This window comes from Heptranchias perlo, chromosome 44, assembly GCF_035084215.1.
Source record: "Heptranchias perlo isolate sHepPer1 chromosome 44, sHepPer1.hap1, whole genome shotgun sequence".
In the NCBI taxonomy this organism is placed as follows: domain Eukaryota; kingdom Metazoa; phylum Chordata; class Chondrichthyes; order Hexanchiformes; family Hexanchidae; genus Heptranchias; species Heptranchias perlo.
This window is the reverse complement of record NC_090368.1, coordinates 4,288,669-4,310,508: the sequence shown is the minus strand read 5'-3', so window position 1 is coordinate 4,310,508 and position 21,840 is coordinate 4,288,669. Positions and strand designations below refer to the sequence as shown.

Genomic DNA, 21,840 nt, shown 5'->3' with positions numbered 1-21,840 from the left:
CCCTTCATAATTTTGAACACCTCTATTAAATCTCCCCTTAACCTTCTCTGCTCTAAGGAGAACAATCCCAGCTTCTCCAGTCTCTCCACGTAACTGAAGTCCCTCATCCCTGGTACCATTCTGGTAAATCTCCTCTGCACCCTCTCCAAGGCCTTGACATCCTTCCTAAAGTGTGGTGCCCAGAATTGGACACAATACTCCAGCTAAGGCCTAACCATTGATTTATAGATATTTAGCATAATTTCCTTGCTTTTGTACTCTGTGCCTCTATTTATAAAGCCTTCTGCCTGGCTCCATGCTGACCTGCGCTATGGAATTTCACCCATCTTCTAGTTTTCGCAACATGCCCCCTCCCCGCCTGCTTTTGTGAGGTAAATTCTGCGTTGCATGCCTTGATGAAGGGCTGTAGCATTCCATACATAAGATCAGCTGCCCCAGTGGTTCTATCCCACTCCAGCTCAACTATCCCACTTGAGCACAAAATCTAGGCCGACACTCCCAGCGTAGTACTGATGGAGTGCTGCATTGTCGGAGGTGCCATCTTTCGGATGAGATGCTAAATTGAGGCCCCGTCTTCCCTCGCAGATGGATATAAAAGATCCCATGGCACTATTTTGAAGAAGAGCAGGGGAGTTGTCCTGACCAATATCCATCCCTCAACCAACATCACTTTGAAAAAAAAACAGATGACCTGGTCATTAGTAGATTGCTGTTTGTGGGAGCTTGCTGTGCGCAAATTGGCTGCTGCGTTTCCTACATTACAACAGTGAGTACACTTCAAAAAGGTAATTGTAAACAACTTTACAACACCAAGTTATAGTCCAGCAATTTTATTTTAAATTCACAAGCTTTCGGAGGCTACCTCCTTCCTCAGGTGAACGATGTGGAAAAAAAAAGGTACTTCATCGGCCGTAAAGCACTTCGGGACATCCTGAGGTCATGAAAGGCACTGTGTAAACGCAAGTCTTTCTTAGCGTCTAAATCGTAGCGGAGCGAGAGTCACAGGCTTCAGAAAGGGAAATCTGATTCATTGCTAATGAGGTTTACTCTTGTTGACGCTGGGCTCTGCCCTGCTTCAGGTGTGTGATCTCATCGAATGAATGTGCAGGGCACGCCCACTCCAGGTCTCACTGATCAAGAGAGATAGCAGCGCCAGCAGACCTAGCTCCTCACAAAGCACAAAGGGACAGCAGAGACACCACACACACTCCAAACCAGTTCCCAGGTAAGGCTCTACGTGTTGCTGCGAATGATAAGGCCCAGGCCGATGCCTCCAATTGCAGGAGAAAGGGGAGACAGAGGGAGGATAAGAGGCCCCGGGAAAGTGTGGGAGGTCGTACAATGAAGAGGCATTTGCAACTCGGGAGCTAGAGTCATTTTAGTTCGGTTAAAGGGACAGTTTGATGGTAAGATGCCTGTGTACCGTATATGAAGCTTTAAAATTACAACAGTGACTACACTTCAAAGGTACTTCATTGATTGAAAAGCGCTTTGGGACACCCTGTGGCTGTGAAAGGCGCTAAAGAAATGCAAGTCTGCCTTTCTTTCTTTCCTTCCTTCTTTCTCTCCTTTCTTTAAGCGTTTCTACACTTCCAGGTGCCTCCCTACAGAGTGGATGAATTCTTCCCTTACTATTTCCGTGGGTTTATTGCGAGAAATATCCTTTAAAGAACGACCTCTCCCTGGCGTGTTACAGAGCAGGAGGGGTTGAGCTAGCTGATCGTAGGTGAGAGGAGCCACAAATGGCTTCACGTAGAGTTGCCAACCCTGCAGGATTGCCCCGGAGTCTCCAGGAATTCGGACTCTGCTGCGAGCAACACCACTGGGCAATAAATGATGGCCTTGCCAGCGACGCCCACATCCCATGAACGAATTTTAAAAAAGACCTGGGAGAAAAATCACAGTGACACGAAAACACCATTTTAAAAAATTTTCTATGAACACTTTTGTTTGGGAGTTATAAAAATATTAGGTGGGGCCGGGGGGGTGAAAAAAGGCTGTTTGACCGGACAGGGTGGCTGGAGGCGGGAGGTCATGTGGCAGAACCTCCAAGAATACATCCAGCCAGAGTTGGCAACTCTGGGCTTGAGTGCTTGTGGAGGGAGGGGGGGTAACAAAATGACCAGAGTCCCCGCTCCTGATGCCCCCCCGCCCGCCCGCCCGCCCCCGAACCAGGAAGTGTGTGTGTGTGGATGGAAGGTGGGTAAGGATAGGATGGAGCTCGGCTATGAAACTCTCTATATGGTTGAATAGTCTGCAAACACTCGCCATCTAGACTGACCGATAAAGTATAACCGCTCGGACGAGGTAGAAAAAAGTGACTGACGCCTTCAGGAGAGGATATGGGGGCATCGCCTCCCCCCCCCCCCCCCCCCGGTCCCCTGGTTGGCTCCCAGTCCCCAATCACCTCGATTTAAACAATTCTCATCCTTGCGCTCAAATCCCTCCACGGCCTCGCCCCTCCCCCCTATCTCTGTAACCTCCTCCGGCCCTGCAACCCTCCGAGATCTCTGCGCTCCTCCAATTCCGGCCTCTTGCGCATCCCCCCGATTTTCATCGCTGCACCTTTGGCGGCCGTGCCTTCAGCCGTCTAGGTCCTAAGCTGTGCAATTCCCTCCCCTTTGGTCAAAACATGACACCAAGCCACATAAGGAGATATTGGGAACTGTCACCTTATGCGGCTTGGTGTCGTGTTTTGTCTGATTACAATCCTGTGAAGCGTCTTGGGGCGTTTTCACCACGTTAAAGGCGCTGTATAAATGCAAGTTGTTTTTGGAAGGGAAAGAATATAAAATAAGAGAGTGTGGAAATGACAGCAGACTCCCTACTGCCCTGCCGTTTGGCCAATGTTCAATCAAACGTTCTAGCTAAAAGCGTTTGTCCGATGGAAAATTCTTGACGGCAACTTTATCAGGAATCCCTGACTGCACCTTGAACAAGAATTCCACTTATCACGTCTGACAAGTTCAAGGTTCATCCTTTGCGATGATGTGTAGTGACCATGCAGATTCTAGCTTCTGACTGCTAGTTACCGGGCACTTGGAGGGCAGCAGGCAACCTAGGGTAAAGGCACCTCTCAGCCATGCAGGGCAGGAGGGTTTTCGGGGTTGGCCCCCTCCCTCCCTCCCAGACTGTGCCGAGTTGGTGGATCAAAGCCTGGGGAAGGTGCTGCAATGTGGTCTAATCTCCCGCTGGGCGAAGGAGGGGGAAGAGGGGACATCAGCCAGGGCTCCGGCTCCTGATCACCATCGAGTGACTCCCGCTGGAGGCTGCGTGTATGTGCACGGCCAGGGGAGGAAAGAAAAAAGAACTCGCATTTCTACAGGGCCTTTCACGACCTCAGGACGCCCCAAAGCGCTTTACAGCCAACGAAGCGCTTCTTGAAGTGCAGTCACTGTTGTAATGTAGGAAACGCGGCAGCCAATTTGCGCACAGCAAGATCCCACAAACAGCGACGCGATAATGACTTTTAGTGATGTTGGTTGAGGGATAAATATTGGCCCAGGACACCGGGGAGGACTCCCCCCCCCCCCCCCCCCCCCGTTCTCCGAAATAGGGCCGAGGGATCTTTTACGTGAATCCTGATGGGGTCTGGGTATGGACCCAGGGTCTCTCCGTCTCATTCCTATCTCTTTACGTCTGTTGCTCGAAGCTAGCTCGAAACTCAGCAGGTGGGGTGAGGGGGGTTTGAAGGCGAGGTGTGGCTGCACACAGTGACATTCCTGGCTTGGGTGTAGATCTCGTTCAGCTGGGTACCTGACTAGATTCCAAGACTCCTTTCATCTCTGCACTGGATCTTGTGTGTGTGAACACTTAGGGCAATAGAAGGAGCGTGGAGAGAACAGAGATAAGTGGAACAGAACGAGAAGGGACGAGAGAGAGAAGGAGACTGTAACTATTACTGAAGGAAAGGACAGAACTTGCATTTATATAGCGCCTTTCACAATGTCAAGACGTCCCGAAGAGCTTTACAGCCAATGAAGCTCTTTTGAAGTGTAGTCACTGTTGTAATGTAGGAACTGCGAGAGCCAATTTGCGCACAGCAAGCTCCCACAAACAGCAATGTGATCATGGCCAGATCATCTGTTTTTTAGTGATGTTGGTTGAGGGATAAATATTGGCCCAGGACACCGGGGAGAACTCCCCTGCTCTTCTCCCAATAGTGGCCGTGGGATCTTTTACATCCACCTGAGAGGGGCACCTCCGACAGTGCAGCACTCCCCCAGTACTGGCGCCGGGAGTGTCGGCCTGGATTATGGGCTCAAGTCTTTGGAGTGGGGGCTCGAACCCACGACCTTCTGACTCAGAACAGTGGGGGAATTACAGTTACCTCTGTTATTAATCCGACCCTCTTTATTCTGTTGTGGGGTCCCAATGATCTGACGCTCCCAGAGAGCCCGTTCTTGGGAAAATAGGGAACCTGCGGCCCTTTAAATCGCAGGCGGTGCCCCCCCCCCCCGCCTCTGCCTCCCGTATGGGATTTCCCACGGTGGACACCTGGAAGCACCGGATCGCGGGAACACCCTTTGGAAGTTTGGTCACCGGTTGTAATGTAGGGAAACGCAGCAGCCCAGTTTGCGCACAGCAAGATCCAACAAATAGCGACCAGATCATCTGGGTTTTTGTTTTAAATTGGTGTTGGATGAATCAGTGCACAGCGGGGATCTTGGGCTAACGTTGAGATGACTCACAACCACTCCTGCTGTTCTTGGCCTGACCCAGTGACTCACTCCTCCTCCTCCCCATTGTTCCGGTGTCACAAGCCACTCCTGTCATTGTAAACAGCGTCAGTTAGATTTTACCATCTCAGCTGTAAAAAGAAAGACTTGTATTTATATAGCACCTTTCACAACCTCAGGGCGTCCCAAAGCAGTTTACAGCCAATTAAGTACTTTTTTTTTAAGCATAGTCACCGTTGTAATGTAGGAAACACAGCAGCCAATTTGCGCACAGCAAGATCCCACAAACAGCAATGTGATAATGACCAGATAATCATTTTTTTTTTAGTGATGTTGGTTGAGGGATAAATATTGGCCCCAGGGGAGAACTCCCCTGCTCTTCCTCGAATTATGGTTGCGGGATCTTTTACATCCACCTGAGAGGAGTAGACAGGGCCTCGGCTTAACGTCTCATCCAAGAGATGGCACCTCCAACAGTGCAGTGCTCCCTCCGTACTGCACAGGGAGTATTGGTCTAGATTTCGTGCTCAAGTCACTGGAGTGAACCCACAACCATAGTGCTGCTCAGTGAGCCACGGCTCTCGTTCGTCGATTAGCTTCTGCCACGGGTTAAAATATTTTTGCTTGTCTGTTTTCTCTCAGGTTCCAGGAACGATGGTCCTTGTGAATGAGATCCTCAGCCAAATTGTTCAGGTCGACCGGGTAAGTACAGCTCCCCCAGGGGGGATTGCAACTCTCTGTGTCACAATCTGTGCCGAGTTCGCTGATCTCAGCCAGGCTACAAAGCAGGAGCGAATCAGCCGGGACTGCTGCTCCCGGCCGCTACCCAGTGCCTTCTGCTGGGAAGTGTGTTGTGTGGATTTTAGACCATGAGACCATAAGAGATAGGAGCAGGAGTAGGCCATTCGGCCCCTCGAGCCTGCTCCGCCATTTAGTGAGATCATGGCTGATCCGATTTTTACCTCAACTCCACTTTCCCGCCCTTTCCCCATATCCTTTGACTCCCTCGCTGATCAAAAATTGGTCTAACTCGGCCTTGAATGTATTCAATGACTCGGCCTCCACAGCTTCTTGGGGTAAAGAATTCCAAAGATTCACGACCCTCTGGGAGAAGAAATTCCTCCTCATTTCCGTCTTAAACGGGCGACCCCTTATTCTGAGATTATGCCCCCTCTGTTGGTTTCGCTGTGATGCCCGAGTAGTCGAACAGCCTGTCACTCGTGAAGCGTGAGGACAAGAAAATGGCTGGTGCTTGTGTGTCTGCATCTGAGAATTAGTCAGTGCCTTCGGCAGTGACAGAGATAATAATTCTGGTAACTTATTAGAAAGAGTCTTCCTTTCATCTTCAGGACCTGGCGTCCAATCCAACCAGACTGATAGATTAAAGGTTTCCTGTCTGGTGAGTGTAAGGGACCTACATGGAATAAGTTTAGGACAACATCAAGTCAATTCTCAATTGTATTGGTCTGCCCTGGGAGTGTTTGATGGGACAGTGTAGAGGGAGCTTTACTCTGTATCTAACCCTGTACCTGCCCTGGGAGTGTTTGACGGGACAGTGTAGAGGGAGCTTTACTCTGTATCTAACCCTGTACCTGCCCTGGGAGTGTTTGATGGGACAGTGTAGAGGGAGCTTTACTCTGTATCTAACCCTGTACCTGCCCTGGGAGTGTTTGACGGGACAGTGTAGAGGGAGCTTTACTCTGTATCTAACCCTGTACCTGCCCTGGGAGTGTTTGATGGGACAGTGTAGAGGGAGCTTTACTCTGTATCTAACCCTGTACCTGCCCTGGGAGTGTTTGATGGGACAGTGTAGAGGGAGCTTTACTCTGTATCTAACCCGTGTTGTACCTGCCCTGGGAGTGTTTGATGGGACAGTGTAGAGGGAGCTTTACTCTGTATCTAACCCGTGCTGTACCTGCCCTGGGAGTGTTTGATGCTGTGAAATGTTCTATTCCTGAATATTTGCTGCCCTAACCTCAACAAACTCAATTTACACAAGGTCCAATTTTTAGTTTACAGAAATAACTGCTTCGCTTGCAGGTTTAAGAAAAATCTGAGCTTTGATAAACGGAGTCAGTGGAAGCATGAGCTGAGATCACAAAGCACAGCTCAAGGGCTCAGAAAAAATGTCCAAAAATATTTTCCACTGTCATAAAATATTTTAGCTCCAGGATTGAGTGAAACTATTTCTCAGAGCGGTTGGGCGATCAGAATCTGCGCCCATATCTTGCAGCTCAGAGCACTGCGCACAGCCAGCAAGGCTCCCCCGATGGTTTAGTGTGTAATTGCACGGTGGGGTAGTGGGGTAGAAGCCCCGGCTCCACCCCCTGGTCTGCTCCGGGTTTGCCCATCTTACCGGGGCACCACACTTCATCCACGTGCCCGAGGGACAGAGAGGCTTCCCGACCTGTTCCCGACCGCTATCCACTGACACCTTTCTGGAAAGGTGCGGGCGTGCAGATATCGGAGGGGAGGACAGGACTGGGCTCGGCTGAGACACATCCTCTTAAAGCAGTCTGCAGCTGATTGATTCCCCTTCGCCCAGTGAGTTACCAGACAGAGACGCCAAGGAGAAATGATTCATTCCTTAAAGTGACAGATCAAGAGGAATCGAACCCCTTCGATTAGATTCCAGCCTGTAACTCACTCCCGGGTATCTGTTATTCCATATATAAACCCCCCGAACCCCTCGATTAGATTCCAGCCTGTAACTCACTCCCAGGTATCTGTTATTCTATATATAAACCCCCCGAACCCCTCGATTAGATTCCAGCCTGTAACTCACTCCCGGGTATCTGTTATTCTATATATAAACCCCCCGAACCCCTCGATTAGATTCCAGCCTGTAACTCACTCCCGGGTATCTGCTATTTTATATATAAACCCCCCGAGCTCCTCGATTAGATTCCAGTCTGTAACCCACTCCCGGGTATCTGTTATTCCATATATAAACCCCCCGACCCCTCGATTAGATTCCAGCCTGTAACTCACTCCCGGGTATCCGTTATTCTATATATAAACCCCCCCGAACCCCTCGATTAGATTCCAGCCTGTAACCCACTCCCGGGTATCTGTTATTCTATATATAAACCCCCCGAACTCCTCGATTAGATTCCAGCCTGTAACTCACTCCCGGGTATCCGTTATTCTATATATAAACCCCCCCGAACCCCTCGATTAGATTCCAGCCTGTAACCCACTCCCGGGTATCTGTTATTCTATATATAAACCCCCCGAACTCCTCGATTAGATTCCAGCCTGTAACTCACTCCCGGGTATCCGCTATTCTATATATAAACCCCCCCGAACCACTCGATTAGATTCCAGTCTGTAACTCACTCCTGGGTATCTGTTATTCTATATATAAACCCCCCGAACCCCTCGATTAGATTCCAGTCTGTAACTCACTCCCGGGTATCTGTTATTCTATGTATAAACCCCCCGAGCCCCTCGATTAGATTCCAGCCTGTAACTCACTCCCGGGTATCTGTTATTCTATAGAAACCCCCCGAGCCCCTCGATTAGATTCCAGTCTGTAACTCACTCCCGGGTATCTGTTATTCTATATATAAACCCCCCGAACCCCTCGATTAGATTCCAGTCTGTAACTCACTCCCGGGTATCTGTTATTCTATGTATAAACCCCCCGAGCCCCTCGATTAGATTCCAGCCTGTAACTCACTCCCGGGTATCTGTTATTCTTTATATAAACCCCCCGAGCCACTCGATTAGATTCCAGCCTGTAACTCACTCCCGGGTATCTGTTATTCTTTATATAAACCCCCCGAGCCCCTCGATTAGATTCCAGCCTGTAACTCACTCCCGGGTATCTGTTATTCTATGTATAAACCCCCCGAGCCCCTCGATTAGATTCCAGCCTGTAACTCACTCCCGGGTATCTGTTATTCTTTATATAAACCCCCCGAGCCACTCGATTAGATTCCAGCCTGTAACTCACTCCCGGGTATCTGTTATTCTATATATAAACCCCCCGAACCCCTCGATTAGATTCCAGTCTGTAACTCACTCCCGGGTATCTGTTATTCTATATATAAACCCCCCGAACCCCTCGATTAGATTCCAGGCTTTAACTCTTGTTAACATTTCCTTTCTGCCCTGCAGCCTATGAACTGGGGCACTCTAGCTACCTTGAAACCATATCCCAACTTCATTGTCGATCAAGATGTGGAAGCCCTAAAGAAAGCCATTGATGCCAAAGGTAACTATGGATTTTGTCCCTCTGCTTCTCTATTATTGCACCTCCAGCGCCTCCCCCTCCCCGCTCCCCCTGGGTTCAGGAGGGCTGCCGATTGCAAACCTGGCTTGTACGCTGTGGGACCACACAGTGGTAAGGATGAGGCATTATGCCCACGGGTCCCACCAGCTCAGCCCAGGGGGCGCGGGAGCCTCAAGGGGGGAAGCCGCTTGGCAATACTGCCTTCCAGTGGGCAGTTGCAGAGCGACTGCCGGGACCCCTCCCCTCCCCTCCCCTCCCCATTGCTGTCCAGCCACCCCGGCCGCGGAACGGGATCAGGCTCTGCCCACGGTCACTGCCCGAGCCCAACACGTGAGGAACGGTCGAGGCAGCCAGGGAGCCTGGAACTGCGTCCCAGCGAGACTCAGCCCCTTTGTGGGGGGATGGGGGGCGGGGGCGGGGGGGTGAGAACATTAGAAGGGGAAATGAAACGGGCTAGGCAGTGGGGTGGGGGGGTGCAGGATGAGTGGGCTGCCGGCTCGCTGATCTCCGCCAATGCCCGACAAAGGAACGAAGCGAGGCAGGAGACCCCTCTCTGCTGTAAAATGATAAAGAAAGAGCTCGCATTTCCATATCACCTTTCTCATCCCAAAGCGCTTAGCGGCCAATGAAGTACTTTTGAAGTGTAGTCACCGTTGTAATGTAGGAAACGCGGCAGCCAATTTGCGCACAGCAAGATCCCACAAACAGCAATGTGGTAATGACCCAGATATTCTGTTGTTTGAGGGACACCAGGGTGAATGCCCCCTGCTCTTCTTCGAAATAGTGGCCTTGGGGATCTTCTACTTTCACCTGAGAGTGTAGCCGGGGCCCTCGGTTTAACGTCTCATCCGATAAGACGGCACCTCCGACAGAGCAGCGCTCCCTCAGTACCGGCACCGGGAGCGTCAGCCTGGATTATGGGCCCGAGTCTCTGGAGTGGGGCTCGAACCCACGACCTTCTGACTCAGTGGGGAAGAGTGCAGCCCACTGAGCCACACGGCGGGCTCGGCCCACCGCCTTCCTGCCCGGCATTGACACCCCTTCCCCACGGCGCTCCCTGGCACCCAGCGCCTCTCCCTTTCCGGATCTTTCTCCTGCCGAATTGCCGAATGCCCCCTTTACTCCAGTTGTTCTTTTTCCACACCCCCCCCCCCCCCCCCCCCCACTCCAAAATGCAGGGGTCGACGAGGCGACCATTGTCAGAATCCTCAGCAATCGCAGCCGGGAGCAGAGGGTGCTCATCACCAAGGCCTTCAACAAGCATTCCAAGATGGTGAGTGCCTTGACCCAATGTCTCGCTCATACCGACAGTCAGTGCTGTGCTACTGAACCACACCGAGCAGGAAGACCCCCATGTCACCCTTCCCCCCCCGGACCAGCAGCTTTACCCATTGACCCCACGCAGAGTCCAGAGTCTGAGTTGGCGATCTCAGTCGGGGCCCACGGACGATACAGTTAGCCTCGCAGCCTCCAGGGCTAAGGAGAGAAAGACTTGCATTTCTACAGCCCCAGGACGTCCCAAAGACGCTTTACACCCTGTGAAGTACTTTTTGATGTGTGGTCACTGTTGTAATGTAGCGGCCAATTTGCGCACAGCAAGATCCCACAAACAGCAATGATTTTTGGTGATGTTGGTTGAGAGATAAATGCTGGCCCAGGACACCGGGGAGAACTCCCCCTGCTCTTCTTCCAATAGTGGCCGTGGGATCTTTTACGTTCCCCTGAGTGGCTTAACGTCTCATCCGACAGACGGCACCTCCGACAGTGCAGCACTCCCTCAGTACTGGCACCGGGAGTGTCGGCCTGGATTATGGGCTCAAGTCTCTGGAGTGGGGGCTCGAACCCACGACCTTCTGACTCAGAGGAGAGAGAGAGAGAGTGCTATCCACTGAGCCACAGCTGACACACTAGATTTTTAATATTTTAAGCCTTGGGAAATTTTCCTACGTTAAAGACGATATCTAACAGTAAATTGTTGCTGCAGATGTCATTGAAGGGCACGATTCAGCGAGGATATCATTAGTTCAGCATGTGAGTGCAGTGGGACGGTTCTAAGCGGTTAGTGTAAGCCTGCCGTTCTCGAGCGGCTGTGTGGTTGCTCAGACAAGGCTTGTTTAAGTTGGGGGTTAGCTGGTGGAACAGAAACAGCTTTAAATGCTGAAGGTGGTGTCGGTGGCCTGTAGAGGAGGTGGGATTAGTTGGGTGGAGATACCAGCAGGCTAGTGGAATCCCACCAGCTCAGAGCGATGGCGCAGATTCACAAACGCAAACATATGCATGGACTTCCTGTCACGTTTTAGTCACACTTTTGCATCAACTTTTCCCATGTCCACATTTATAATGGGAACTGCCTATGTAAACTTGTTATTGTCACGTTTCTGTGCGGCCAGGATATCTTGCCCGATTTGTTAACTTTAATTGTTCTGTGTTGGGCCTGCAGGACCTGGAAACTTCACTGAAGAAAAAGCTGTCCGGTTACCTTGAGAACGTCATTCTCACCCTCTTAAAGTCTCCAGCGCAGATCGGTGCTCAGGAGCTGAAAGGCTCAATGAAGGTGAGCTCGTGGTCTGAGAGGTGCTCTTTCCTTCACTTTTCAGCCTCTCTCCCTCCTTCTGTCTCTGTCTCTCTTTCTGTCTCACATCTCTTCTCTCTCTCCTCTTTCTCTCATGTCTGTCTGTCTCTCTCCCACTTTGTGTCTCTCTCTCTCTTTCGCTCTGTCTGTCGCTCTCTGTGCGTCTCACTCTCTCTCGCTCTGTCTGTCTCTCTCTGCGTCTCACTCTCGCTCTGTCTGTCTCTCTCTGTGCGTCTCACTCTCTCTCGCTCTGTCTATACCTCTCTCACTTTCTCTCTCACTCTCTGTGTGTGTGTCTCTCTCTGTGTCTCTGTCTTGTATTTGTCTCTCATTGATACTGCAATGATCTGTGCTCCTCTGACTGTCTGTCTCTCTCTCTCTCCCACTTTGTGTCTCTCACTCTCTCGCTCTGTCTGTCTCTCTCTCTCTGTCTCCCTCTCGCACTGTCTGTATCCCCCACTCTCTCTCTGTATCCCCCACTCTCTCTCTGTCTCTCCCACTCTCTCTCTGTATCCCCCACTCTCTCTCTGTATCCCCCACTCTCTCTCTGTATCCCCCACTCTCTCTCTGTCTCTCCCACTCTCTCTCTGTATCCCCCACTCTCTCTCTGTATCCCCCACTCTCTCTCTCTCTCTCCCACTCTCTCTCTGTCTCTCCCACTCTCTCTCTGTATCCCCCACTCTCTCTCTGTATCCCCCACTCTCTCTCTCTCTCTCCCCCACTCTCTCTCTGTCTCTCTCACTCTCTCTCTGTCTCTCCCACTCTCTCTCTGTCTCTCCCACTCTCTCTCTGTATCCCCCACTCTCTCTCTGTCTCTCCCACTCTCTCTCTGTCTCTCCCACTCTCTCTCTGTCTCTCCCACTCTCTCTCTGTCTCTCCCACTCTCTCTCTGTCCCTCCCACTCTCTCTGTCTCTCCCACTCTCTCTCTGTCTCTCTCACTCTCTCTCTGTCTGTCTGTCCCTCTCACTCTCTCTCTGTCTGTCTGTCCCTCTCTTGCTCTGTCCGTCTCTCTCTCTCACACTCTCTGTGTCTCTGTCTTCTCTTGTGTTTGTCTCTCATTGATACTACGATGATCTGTGCTCCTCTGAACTTTTTTCGCTTCTTCCCCCTAAGCTCAAAATTCCCCATCCTTCACACTCTTCCTTTCCGCCCCCTCCCCCCTCCCTGCCCCCCCACCTCCCTGCATCCTCACTGTGTTGAAATCCAGACTCATCGCGCTGCCTCCTACTCTAACTCATTCTTTTCCAGGGCTTCAAAAGCACAGAGCTCGTCCACTCCCTTAGTCGGTGTAACATCTCATCTGAGACCTCTGACAGTGCAGCACTCCCTCAGCACTGCACTGGGAGTGTCAGCCTGGATTATGGGCTGAAGTCTCTGGAGCGGGGACTCGAACCCACAACCTTCTGACTCGGAGGCGAGAGTGGCTGCCCACTGAGCCTCGGTCAGCACCTACACCTCATACACAACCGTGACGTGCAGAGGTTTACGTTGACTTAATGCTTATCTTCTTGCGCCCTGTTTTGACAGGGGCTTGGGACAGATGAAGCAACTTTGATCGAAATCCTGGCCACCAGATCCAACAAAGAGTTGCACGAGATTGATGCTGCCTACAAGGAAGGTTCGTGCACACATAACGCAGTGAGGCTGCTCCATTGGAGGATGCTGAATTGTACATTCCTGCACAATGCACTGCATTTGATTATATTAATTCTCGGGATGTGGTCAGACCCCATCTGGAGAGACTGCGTTCAGTTCTGGGCACCGCACCTCGGGAAGGATATATCGGCCTTGGAGGGGGTGCAGCGCAGATTCACCAGAATGATACCGGGGCTAAAAGGGTTAAATTACGAGGACAGGTCGCACAGACTAGGCTTGTATTCCCTCGAGTGTAGAAGATTAAGGGGTGATCTAATTGGGGTGTTTTAAGACGGTTAAATGATTCGATAGGGTAGATAGAGAGAAACTATTTCCTCTGGTGGGGGGAGTCCAGAGCAAGGTGGGGCAGAACCTTAAAATTAGAGCCAGGCCGTTCAGGGGTGATGTCAGGAAGCATTTCTTCACACAAAGGGGAGTGGAAATCTGGAACTCTCTCCCCCCAAAAAGCTGCTGAGGCTGGGGGTCAATTGGAAATTTCAAGACTGGTAGATTTTTGTTAGGTAAGGGTATTAAGAGATAGGGAGAAAAGGCAGGTAAATTGAGTTGAGGTACAGATCAGCCATGATCTATTGGAACGATGGAACAAACTTGAGGGGCTGAATGGCCTCCTGTTCTGAATTGACCTTCACACAAACAAAGCCAGAGATCTGACCTCCATTTTGAGTAACAATTATCTTTTGAATGAACTCAGCCAGTGTTTACTTAGCATTAATTAAACTTAATAGCCTTAAAGGGACACACACCTCCAGATTAGCAGCAGAATAATACACTGTGCTTAAACACGGATTAATCCTCTTGATCTTACAAACGATCGGGACCTCTGACTTAGCTCCAGCAAAGCCACAGGCGATTCACTTGGTGTATAAAAAATTATTTAGCGCTATTATTGCGTTCTCATGAACATTTATTCTGCCTCTTCAGAATTTCAGAAAGATCTTGAGAAGGATATTGTGGCCGATACAAGCGGAAGGTTCCAGAAGCTTGTTCTCGCCTTGGCAAAGGTAAAAAAAAAAAAATCCCCAGGACGTTTAAGATTCCCGCAAGACCCTGGTGGCGTTCCCTGAATATCCCAATTCATGAGCTGAGGTCCCTCCATGATGCGGGGTTTATCCAGTGAGTGTCTGAGCCACAGAGGCCGGGCGGGTTCCAGGAACCATCCCCAGTCTGTGCTAAGTTGGCCGATCCCAGCTAGTTGGGGGGGGGGGGGTGAAGAGTAGGGCTGTTCTAATTGACCTCAGTGCCCCCTAAGCTATTGAAGGGAAATCAGAGCCTGGTTCCCGTCTCTGTCCAAGTGACTCTCCAAGGAGGAGACCCACATTCCTTTCAGGACGTTGGGCTCGACTGGGATACAGCCCATTAGCGCCTCTCTCGGTTCAGACAGGAGGACTGAGCACTTGCCCTCAGTGGCTGGAATCTGTGAAATGGTCCCTCGGGAGAGGAGGGGAGAAAATCTCGGGAGGAGGCGGTTGAAACAGAAAATATTTTAACCGATGTCCAAATCTTTGATCCCCACTTTTCATATTTACCATCACTCAAGGCAGAAAACAAGAGGGAAAAAAGTGGAACAACCCTCCGACTTCACTAACTCATGTTGATGAATTCCTTCTAGGGAACCAGAGAGACCAACTCGAATGTAATCAACTATGAACTAATCGAAGAAGATGCCATGGTAAGAAATCTTTAATGAAAAAAATTCAAGAAACTCTGCATATTCTCAAAATAGAAAGAAAGATCCTGCATTTATATAGCACCTTTCACGACCTCAGGACGCCTCAAAAAGCTTCACCGCCGACGAGATACTTTTGAAGCCTCGCCGCTGTTGTGATGTAGGGAGACGCGGCAGCCAATTTGCGCACAGCAAGATCCCACAAACAGCAGTGTGATAACGACCGGATGGTCTGATTTTAGTGACGTCGGTTGAGAGATAAAAACTGGCCCAGGACACCGGGGAGAACTCCCCCCTGCTCTTCCTCGAATGGTGTCGTGGGATCTTTTACGTCCACCTGAGAGAGCAGACGGGGGCCCTCGGTTTAACGTCTCATGGTGGTGACGTTGAGTCAAGCTTTTAGGCGGCTCCTCCGACAGTGCAGCACTCCCTCAGTACTGCACTGGGAGTGTCGGCCCTAACAGTATGAGTCCTGAGGCTGGAGAGCAAATTGAACACTCCCCCTAATCGTCCTTTCGAGCTTCAGGGAGCCTTGTGCACCCCCTACTGTTTAACGTCGGGACGGCCAACGATTAAAGCAAGAAAAATGAGGGGGGACATTATTCAGGTTTTTTTAATGGAGAGGAACGGACAGTGTAGATAGAAGCAGGTTATCCACACGAGTTGCATATAGAGAACCAGACTAAAATTAATGAGCATCCACTAACCTTTGAGAAAGAACCAACTTGTTCTTATTACATCTCTCAGAAACATCCCGTTCACACCAATGAGAGAAGTGCGACGGCTTTTTTTACGTATGTAAATCCAACAGCCAATTTGCGCACAGCAAGATCCCACACGCAAAAAAAAAAGCGCATTGAGATGAATGATTGGTTAATCTGATTTCTGGTGATGTTGGTTGAGGGAGGAACGTCGCTCCTCTTCGAACACTGAACCCGTCTGAGTCAGAAGGTCGTGGGTTCGAACCCCGCTCCAGAGACCTGAGCACAAATTCTAGGCAGACGCTCCCCGGTGCAGTACCGAGGGGGGCGCCGCACTGTCGGAGGTGCCGTCTTTCGGATGAGACGTTAAACCGAGGCCCCGTCTGCCCCTCTCAGGTGGACGTAAAAGATTCCCCCGGCCACTAATGGAAGAAGGGCAGGGGGAGTTCTCCCCGGTGCCCCGTAGCCAAAATTTATTCCTCAACCTACACCATTAAAACAGGTTATCTGGTCATTATCTCATTGCTGTTTGTGGGATCTTGCTGTGCGCAAATTGGCTGTCAAGTTTTCCTACATCACAACAAGGACTACACTTCAAAAGTACTTCATTGGCTGTAAAGCGCTTTGGGACGTCCTGAGATTGTGAAAAGCCCGCTATAAATGGGAGTTCTTTTTTCTTTCTCGGGACAGGAAAGAAGAGATACTTTTGAACGTCATCCAAGTTTTTTCTGACTCCTCTTTCTCCCGCTTCCTCCCTTTAAGGACTTGCACAGAGCAGCCACCCAAAAGAAGCCCCCTGATTTTGACGCCTGGATTCCCATTCTGACAGAACGGAGCCAAAATCACTTGAACAGAGGTAAGAACGCGCGACACAAACTGCATCTCCCACCCCGGCACGCACCAAAGACGGACGTGTGTCAGGCGGGGCTCAGTGGGTAGCTCTCTCTCGCCTCTGAGTCAGAAGGTCATAGAAAACAGGAGCAAGAGTAGGCCATTCGGCCCTTCGGGCCTGCTCCGCCATTCAAAATGATCATGGCTGATCGTCTAACTCAGTACCCTGTTCCCGCTTTTTCCCCACATCCCTTGATCCCTTTAGCATTAAGAAATATATCTATCTCCTTCTTGAATACATCTAATGACTTGGCCTCCACTGCCTTCTGTGGTAGAGAATTCCACAGGTTCACCACCCTCTGAGTGATGAAATTTCTCCTCATCTCGGTTCCAAATGGCATATCCCATATCCTGAGACTGTGACCCCTGGTTCTGGACTCCCCAGCCATCGGGAGCATCCTCCCTGCATCTAGTCTGTCGAGTCCTGTTAGAATTTTATATGTTTCGATGAGATCACCTCTCATTCTTCTAAACTCTAGTGAATATAGGCCTAGTCGACCCAATCTCTCCTCATACCTCAGTCCTGCCATCCCAGGAATCAGTCTGGTAAACCTTCGTTGCACTCCCTCCATGGCAAGGACATCCTTCCTCAGATAAGGAGACCATAACTGCACACAATACTCCAGATGTGGTCTCACCAAGGCCCTGTATAACTGCAGTCGTCGGTTCAAGTCCCACTCCAGAGACTTGAGCACATAATCCAGGCCCACGCTCCGAGTGCCAGTACTGAGGGAGTGCTGCACTGTCGGAGGTGCCGTCTTTCGGGTGAGACGTTAAACCGAGGCCCCGTCTGCCCCTCTCGGGTGGATGTAAAAATTCCCACGGCAGCTATTTCGAAGAAGAGCAAGGGGAGTTCTCCCCGGTGTCCTGGGCAGATATTTATCCCTAAACCAACATCACTTAAAAAAAAATGATTATCTGGGTCATTATCACACTGCTGTTTGTGGGATCTTGCTATGCGCAAATTGGCTGCTGCGTTTCCTACATTACAACAGTGACCGCACTTCAAAAAGTACTTAATTGGCTGTAAAGCACTTTGGGACATCCTGAAGCTGTGAAAGGGGCTGTATAAATGCAAGCTCTTTCTTTTAAACTGGGGGAGTGCATGCTGAAAGCACAAATGGTATCTGATTGCTTGAGTGTTTTGGGTATGAGTCTAAATCTGTCCTCGATGGAAAGACAATGGTTAACGCAGTGTCCGTCTGGAGTTTAGTGTATTGACAATGGGTCTCTGTGTGTGTCATTTCTGCCCCTTGTAGTGTTTAAATTGTACAAGGTCTACAGCTCTTGCGACATCACTGAAACCATCAAGAAGCAGATGAAGGGTAACGATGAGAAAGGCTTCCTCGCTCTAGGTAAGAACGGTGCTGGGCATTGTTCCAGTCCTCGATTTTAAAATTCTCATCCGTGCTTTCAAATCCCCTCCGTGGCCCTCGCCCCCCCCTCCCTATCTCCGTAACCTCCTCCAGCCCCACAACCCTCCGAGATCTCTGCGCCCCTCCAATTCTGGCCTCTCGCACATCCCCCGATTTCCCTCGCTCCACCATTGGCGGCCGTGCCTTCAGCCGCCCGGGCCCTAAGCTCTGGAATTCCCTCCCTAAACCTCTCCGCCTCTCTCCCCTCCTTTAAGACTCTCCTTAAAACCTACCTCTTTGACCGAGCTTTTGGTCACCTGTCTTAATATCTCCTGATGTGGCTCGGTGTCAAATTTTGTCTGATAATCGCTTCTGTGAAGTGCCTCGGGACGTTTCACTACGTTAAAGGAGCTATATAAATGCAGGCTGTTGTTGTTGTTGTCCCCCTCCCCCCACCCGAGACTTTGGGAGGTGTTGGAACCAAGGATGCTCCAGCAGGATGGGTCTTCCAAGCTTTCGGTGGCCGGTTGGGCTGGCTGGTGGGGAAGAAGGGAAAGTGGGATTTGTATTATTCATTAGAAACATACAGCACAGAAGGAGGCTGTTCGGCCCATCGTGCCTGTGCCAGGTCTTTGAAAGATCTATCCAATTAGTCGCACTCTCCTGCTCTTTCCCCCCACAGCCCTGCAAATTTTTCCTTTTCAAGTATTTATCCCTTTTGAAAGTTACTATTGAATCTGCTTCCACCGCCCTTTCTGGCAGCGCATTCCAGATCATAACTCCTGAACACTATCCAGTGACCCCTTGAGGGTGAGAACAGGACCAGGCTCTGCTCTGATGACAACCCCACGGTCAAGTAGCCTACTGACACTCACTGTGTAGGCCCACACATCCAGAGAGGTACCGGTGTCTGTGGAACCCGTACCCCAAAAAGAGCCAGTGTCTTCAGGAGAGGAGCAAACTGGAGGAGGGGGGGGGGGGGGGGAGGTAAGGGGGGAATGAGTAACATCAGCCCAGATGTCTTTGCGACTAACTCTTTATTCCTGTGTCCTTCCAGTGCAGAGCATTCAGAACACGCCCGAGTATTTAGCTGACAGACTGCAAAGCTCCATGAAGGTAGGGAGAAAATACTGTCTGGAAATCAGATTATGTTTTACAGCATAAGTAATGATAATGTTCAGTTTTAGCTCTGTTACCGGAAGTGGGTTACAGGCTGGAATCTAATCGAGCGGTTCGGGGGGTTTATATATAGAATAACAGATACCCGGGAGTGAGTTACAGGCTGGAATCTAATCGAGAGGTTCGAGGGGGTTTATATATAGAATAACAGATACCTGGGAGTGAGTTACAGACTGGAATCTAATCGAGGGGTTCGGGGGGTTTATATATAGAATAACAGATACCCGGGAGTGAGTTACAGACTGGAATCTAATCGAGGGGCTCGGGTGATTTATATTGTAATGAATATCCAGCAGTGATTCATTTAACTTGGTTGGTTTTATTCCTGCTGGGACACAAGGGCAGATTTCTTGAATGTGCACAGCGACGCAGAGCTTCCTGTGACAGGAGCACACTCTGCCAACGGATGGAGCTCCTCACGGCCCAGTTCCCGGCCTCTTTAAAATCTATCCTAATACATGGGAGGGCCCAAGGAACAGCCCGAGGGTCCTGTTCACCCTGCGATACTCTGCCAATCCAGCCCTCGAATACCAGGCAACTCGCTGCTAATTGCCATTCTATTCCTTACTCGCTGTTTGAATCTCATGGGCCTGGAGATTTGGGAAGGGCTATTTTTAGGGCTGTTAACCCATTGGTCGGTACACGCTAAATCAGAACACCAAGATCTGTTAGTGTCGGTAACTTGAGACTCAAGTGGCCAATTAGGGCGACCAGTGTGGACGTTATTGTACTCGTGACATCTACCGACAGATGATTAGTACTGTATCGGTTTTTAAGGAGAAGACTGGATGGTTCAGTGGTTTAGATAATGGCCTTTCACCTCTCAGATCGGGATTCAGATACAACTCAGACTGTTGGAAGAACTTGAATTTACACAGTACTTTTCATGATATCCCAAAGCATTTCACTGTACCTGCCCTGGGAGTGTTTGATGGGACAGTGTAGAGGGAGCTTTACTCTGTATCTAACCCGTGCTGTACCTGCCCTGGGAGTGTTTGATGGGACAGTGTAGAGGGAGCTTTACTCTGTATCTAACCCTGTACCTGCCCCGGGAGTGTTTGATGGGACAGTGTAGAGGGAGCTTTATTCTGTATCTAACCCGTGCTGTACCTGCCCTGGGAGTGTTTGGTGGGGCATTGGGTCCCTGAAATTGGGACAATATCTACTCCCACACTGACATCTCTCACCTTGAACACAAAATTCAGAAAATAAAGTTATTAAAAGCATTATTTTATTTGCCTTTGTGCAATGGAAATGTCTGTTGGATGGTTTGGCCGGCTTGAACCTTGCATGCCTGTCCTCATCTGTTGTATTTTGTTTTGAAAGGGTCTGGGGACCAGGGACCAAACCCTCACCAGGCTGCTGGTGTCCCGATGCGAGACCGACCTTCTGAGCATCCGAGCTGAGTTCAGAAAGAAATACGGAAAGTCCCTGTACTCCGCAATCCGGGTGAGTAACCGTCTGACAGTTGTTGATTGCCCGCCTCTTGCTTCCTCAAACAATTATGCCTCGTGCTGTGGAGTTAAATTACGATAGGGGGGCGTTGGGATCTGACTGTGGGGCCTCCCTAGGGGATGGGGTGGGTAAGTCAGTTCGGAAGTCGAGAAAGTTAAGCGTGATTTGGCCACCCCAGGTGTCTTTGTGTGGACGTTTACCCTTCCGCATTGTGCTCGCTTGTACAAGATAATCTTTGACCTTAACCAAGGAATGTGACATCCCCCACCCCCCCCCCCGAAGACGCAGATTGTTATGGGAAAGAAAAAAGAACTTGCATTTCTATCACGCCTTTCACGACCTCAGGACGTCCCAAAGCGCTTTACAGCCAGTGAAGTGCTTTTGAAATGCGGTCACTGTTGTGATGTAGGAAACGTGGCAGCCAATTTGCGCACAGCAAGATCCCACAAACAGCAACGTGATAATGACCAGATAATCTGCTTTTAGTGATGTTGGTTGAGGGATAAATATCGTCCCAGGACACCGGGGAGAACTCCCCCCTTCTTCGAATAGTGGCCGTGGGATCTTTCGCTGAAGCCCGAGACACCCCGAAGGTGACGATTTTCTCTCTCTCTCTTTGCCCTTAGGACGACACGAAGGGAGATTACCAGTGTGCTTTACTTGGGCTCTGCCGAGCTGAGGACATGTAGGTGGAATATCCAGAATAACTTGGGAAATTAGATGTCCTTTTGTGATCTAATTTCTGGTCTCCCCAGCAACACAGAGCTTAACGCAACCCCATCCCCACCCCCTGTCACATTGGACACAAATACATACGTAGGTGAACGAACACACACAGACACAGACAGTCACACACGCACATACTCAGACAGAGACACAGACAAACACAGACACACAAACAAGCACACACACACATATACACATACATAGACGGACAGAAACACAGACATATACAGTCACACGCAGACAGACACATGCATGTCCAGACACACGCACGTCCATACAGACCTGGGGAAAGACACACAACATACATTCACTGACAGACACTATTCTGCTCCGGCCCTGCCAGACTGAGACACACACACACTATACTCTGCACCAACACGGCAAGCCAGCCGGGCTCTTGGGTGGTCCGTCAGCAACTCCAGGGTCAGAGTCGGTGGGATTCTCCTAGTTTTCCGGATACCCTGTAAAGCCTGATACAGACACACGATTCCAAGACCGGCCTCAACCAGAATTGAAATAAGATCCACAAATTAATGAGAATGGACTTTTTTTTAAAAAAAAAGACATAAACAGTTTTCAAAATACTTTTCTTTCTGAGTTGTGTGGTGTCTCCTTCACAAACATAACAAACCTTAAAATCCTCAAATCTACTCCCCCTCACTCCCCATCTCCTCTCTTCCCCCCTCCACCCCCTCTTCCCACCTCCTCCCCCTCACTCCCCA

The 21,840-nt window shown here is 50.2% G+C and overlaps 1 protein-coding gene across 1 annotated transcript; it reads left to right on the top strand.

Annotated features, from left to right (window-relative positions):
- The first annotated feature begins 1,118 nt into the window (after window positions 1-1,118).
- Window positions 1,119-21,702, top strand: LOC137306751 (annexin A2-like). The gene is made up of 13 exons (XM_067976122.1): window positions 1,119-1,225; window positions 5,322-5,381; window positions 8,802-8,898; window positions 10,095-10,189; window positions 11,357-11,470; window positions 13,017-13,107; window positions 14,067-14,146; window positions 14,755-14,814; window positions 16,275-16,368; window positions 17,663-17,758; window positions 18,816-18,874; window positions 20,264-20,386; window positions 21,019-21,702. Exons 2-13 carry the CDS (start codon window positions 5,334-5,336, stop codon window positions 21,079-21,081), a joined length of 1,020 nt encoding a protein of 339 aa, XP_067832223.1. The 5' UTR covers window positions 1,119-1,225; window positions 5,322-5,333; the 3' UTR covers window positions 21,082-21,702.
- The last annotated feature ends 138 nt before the right edge of the window (window positions 21,703-21,840 follow it).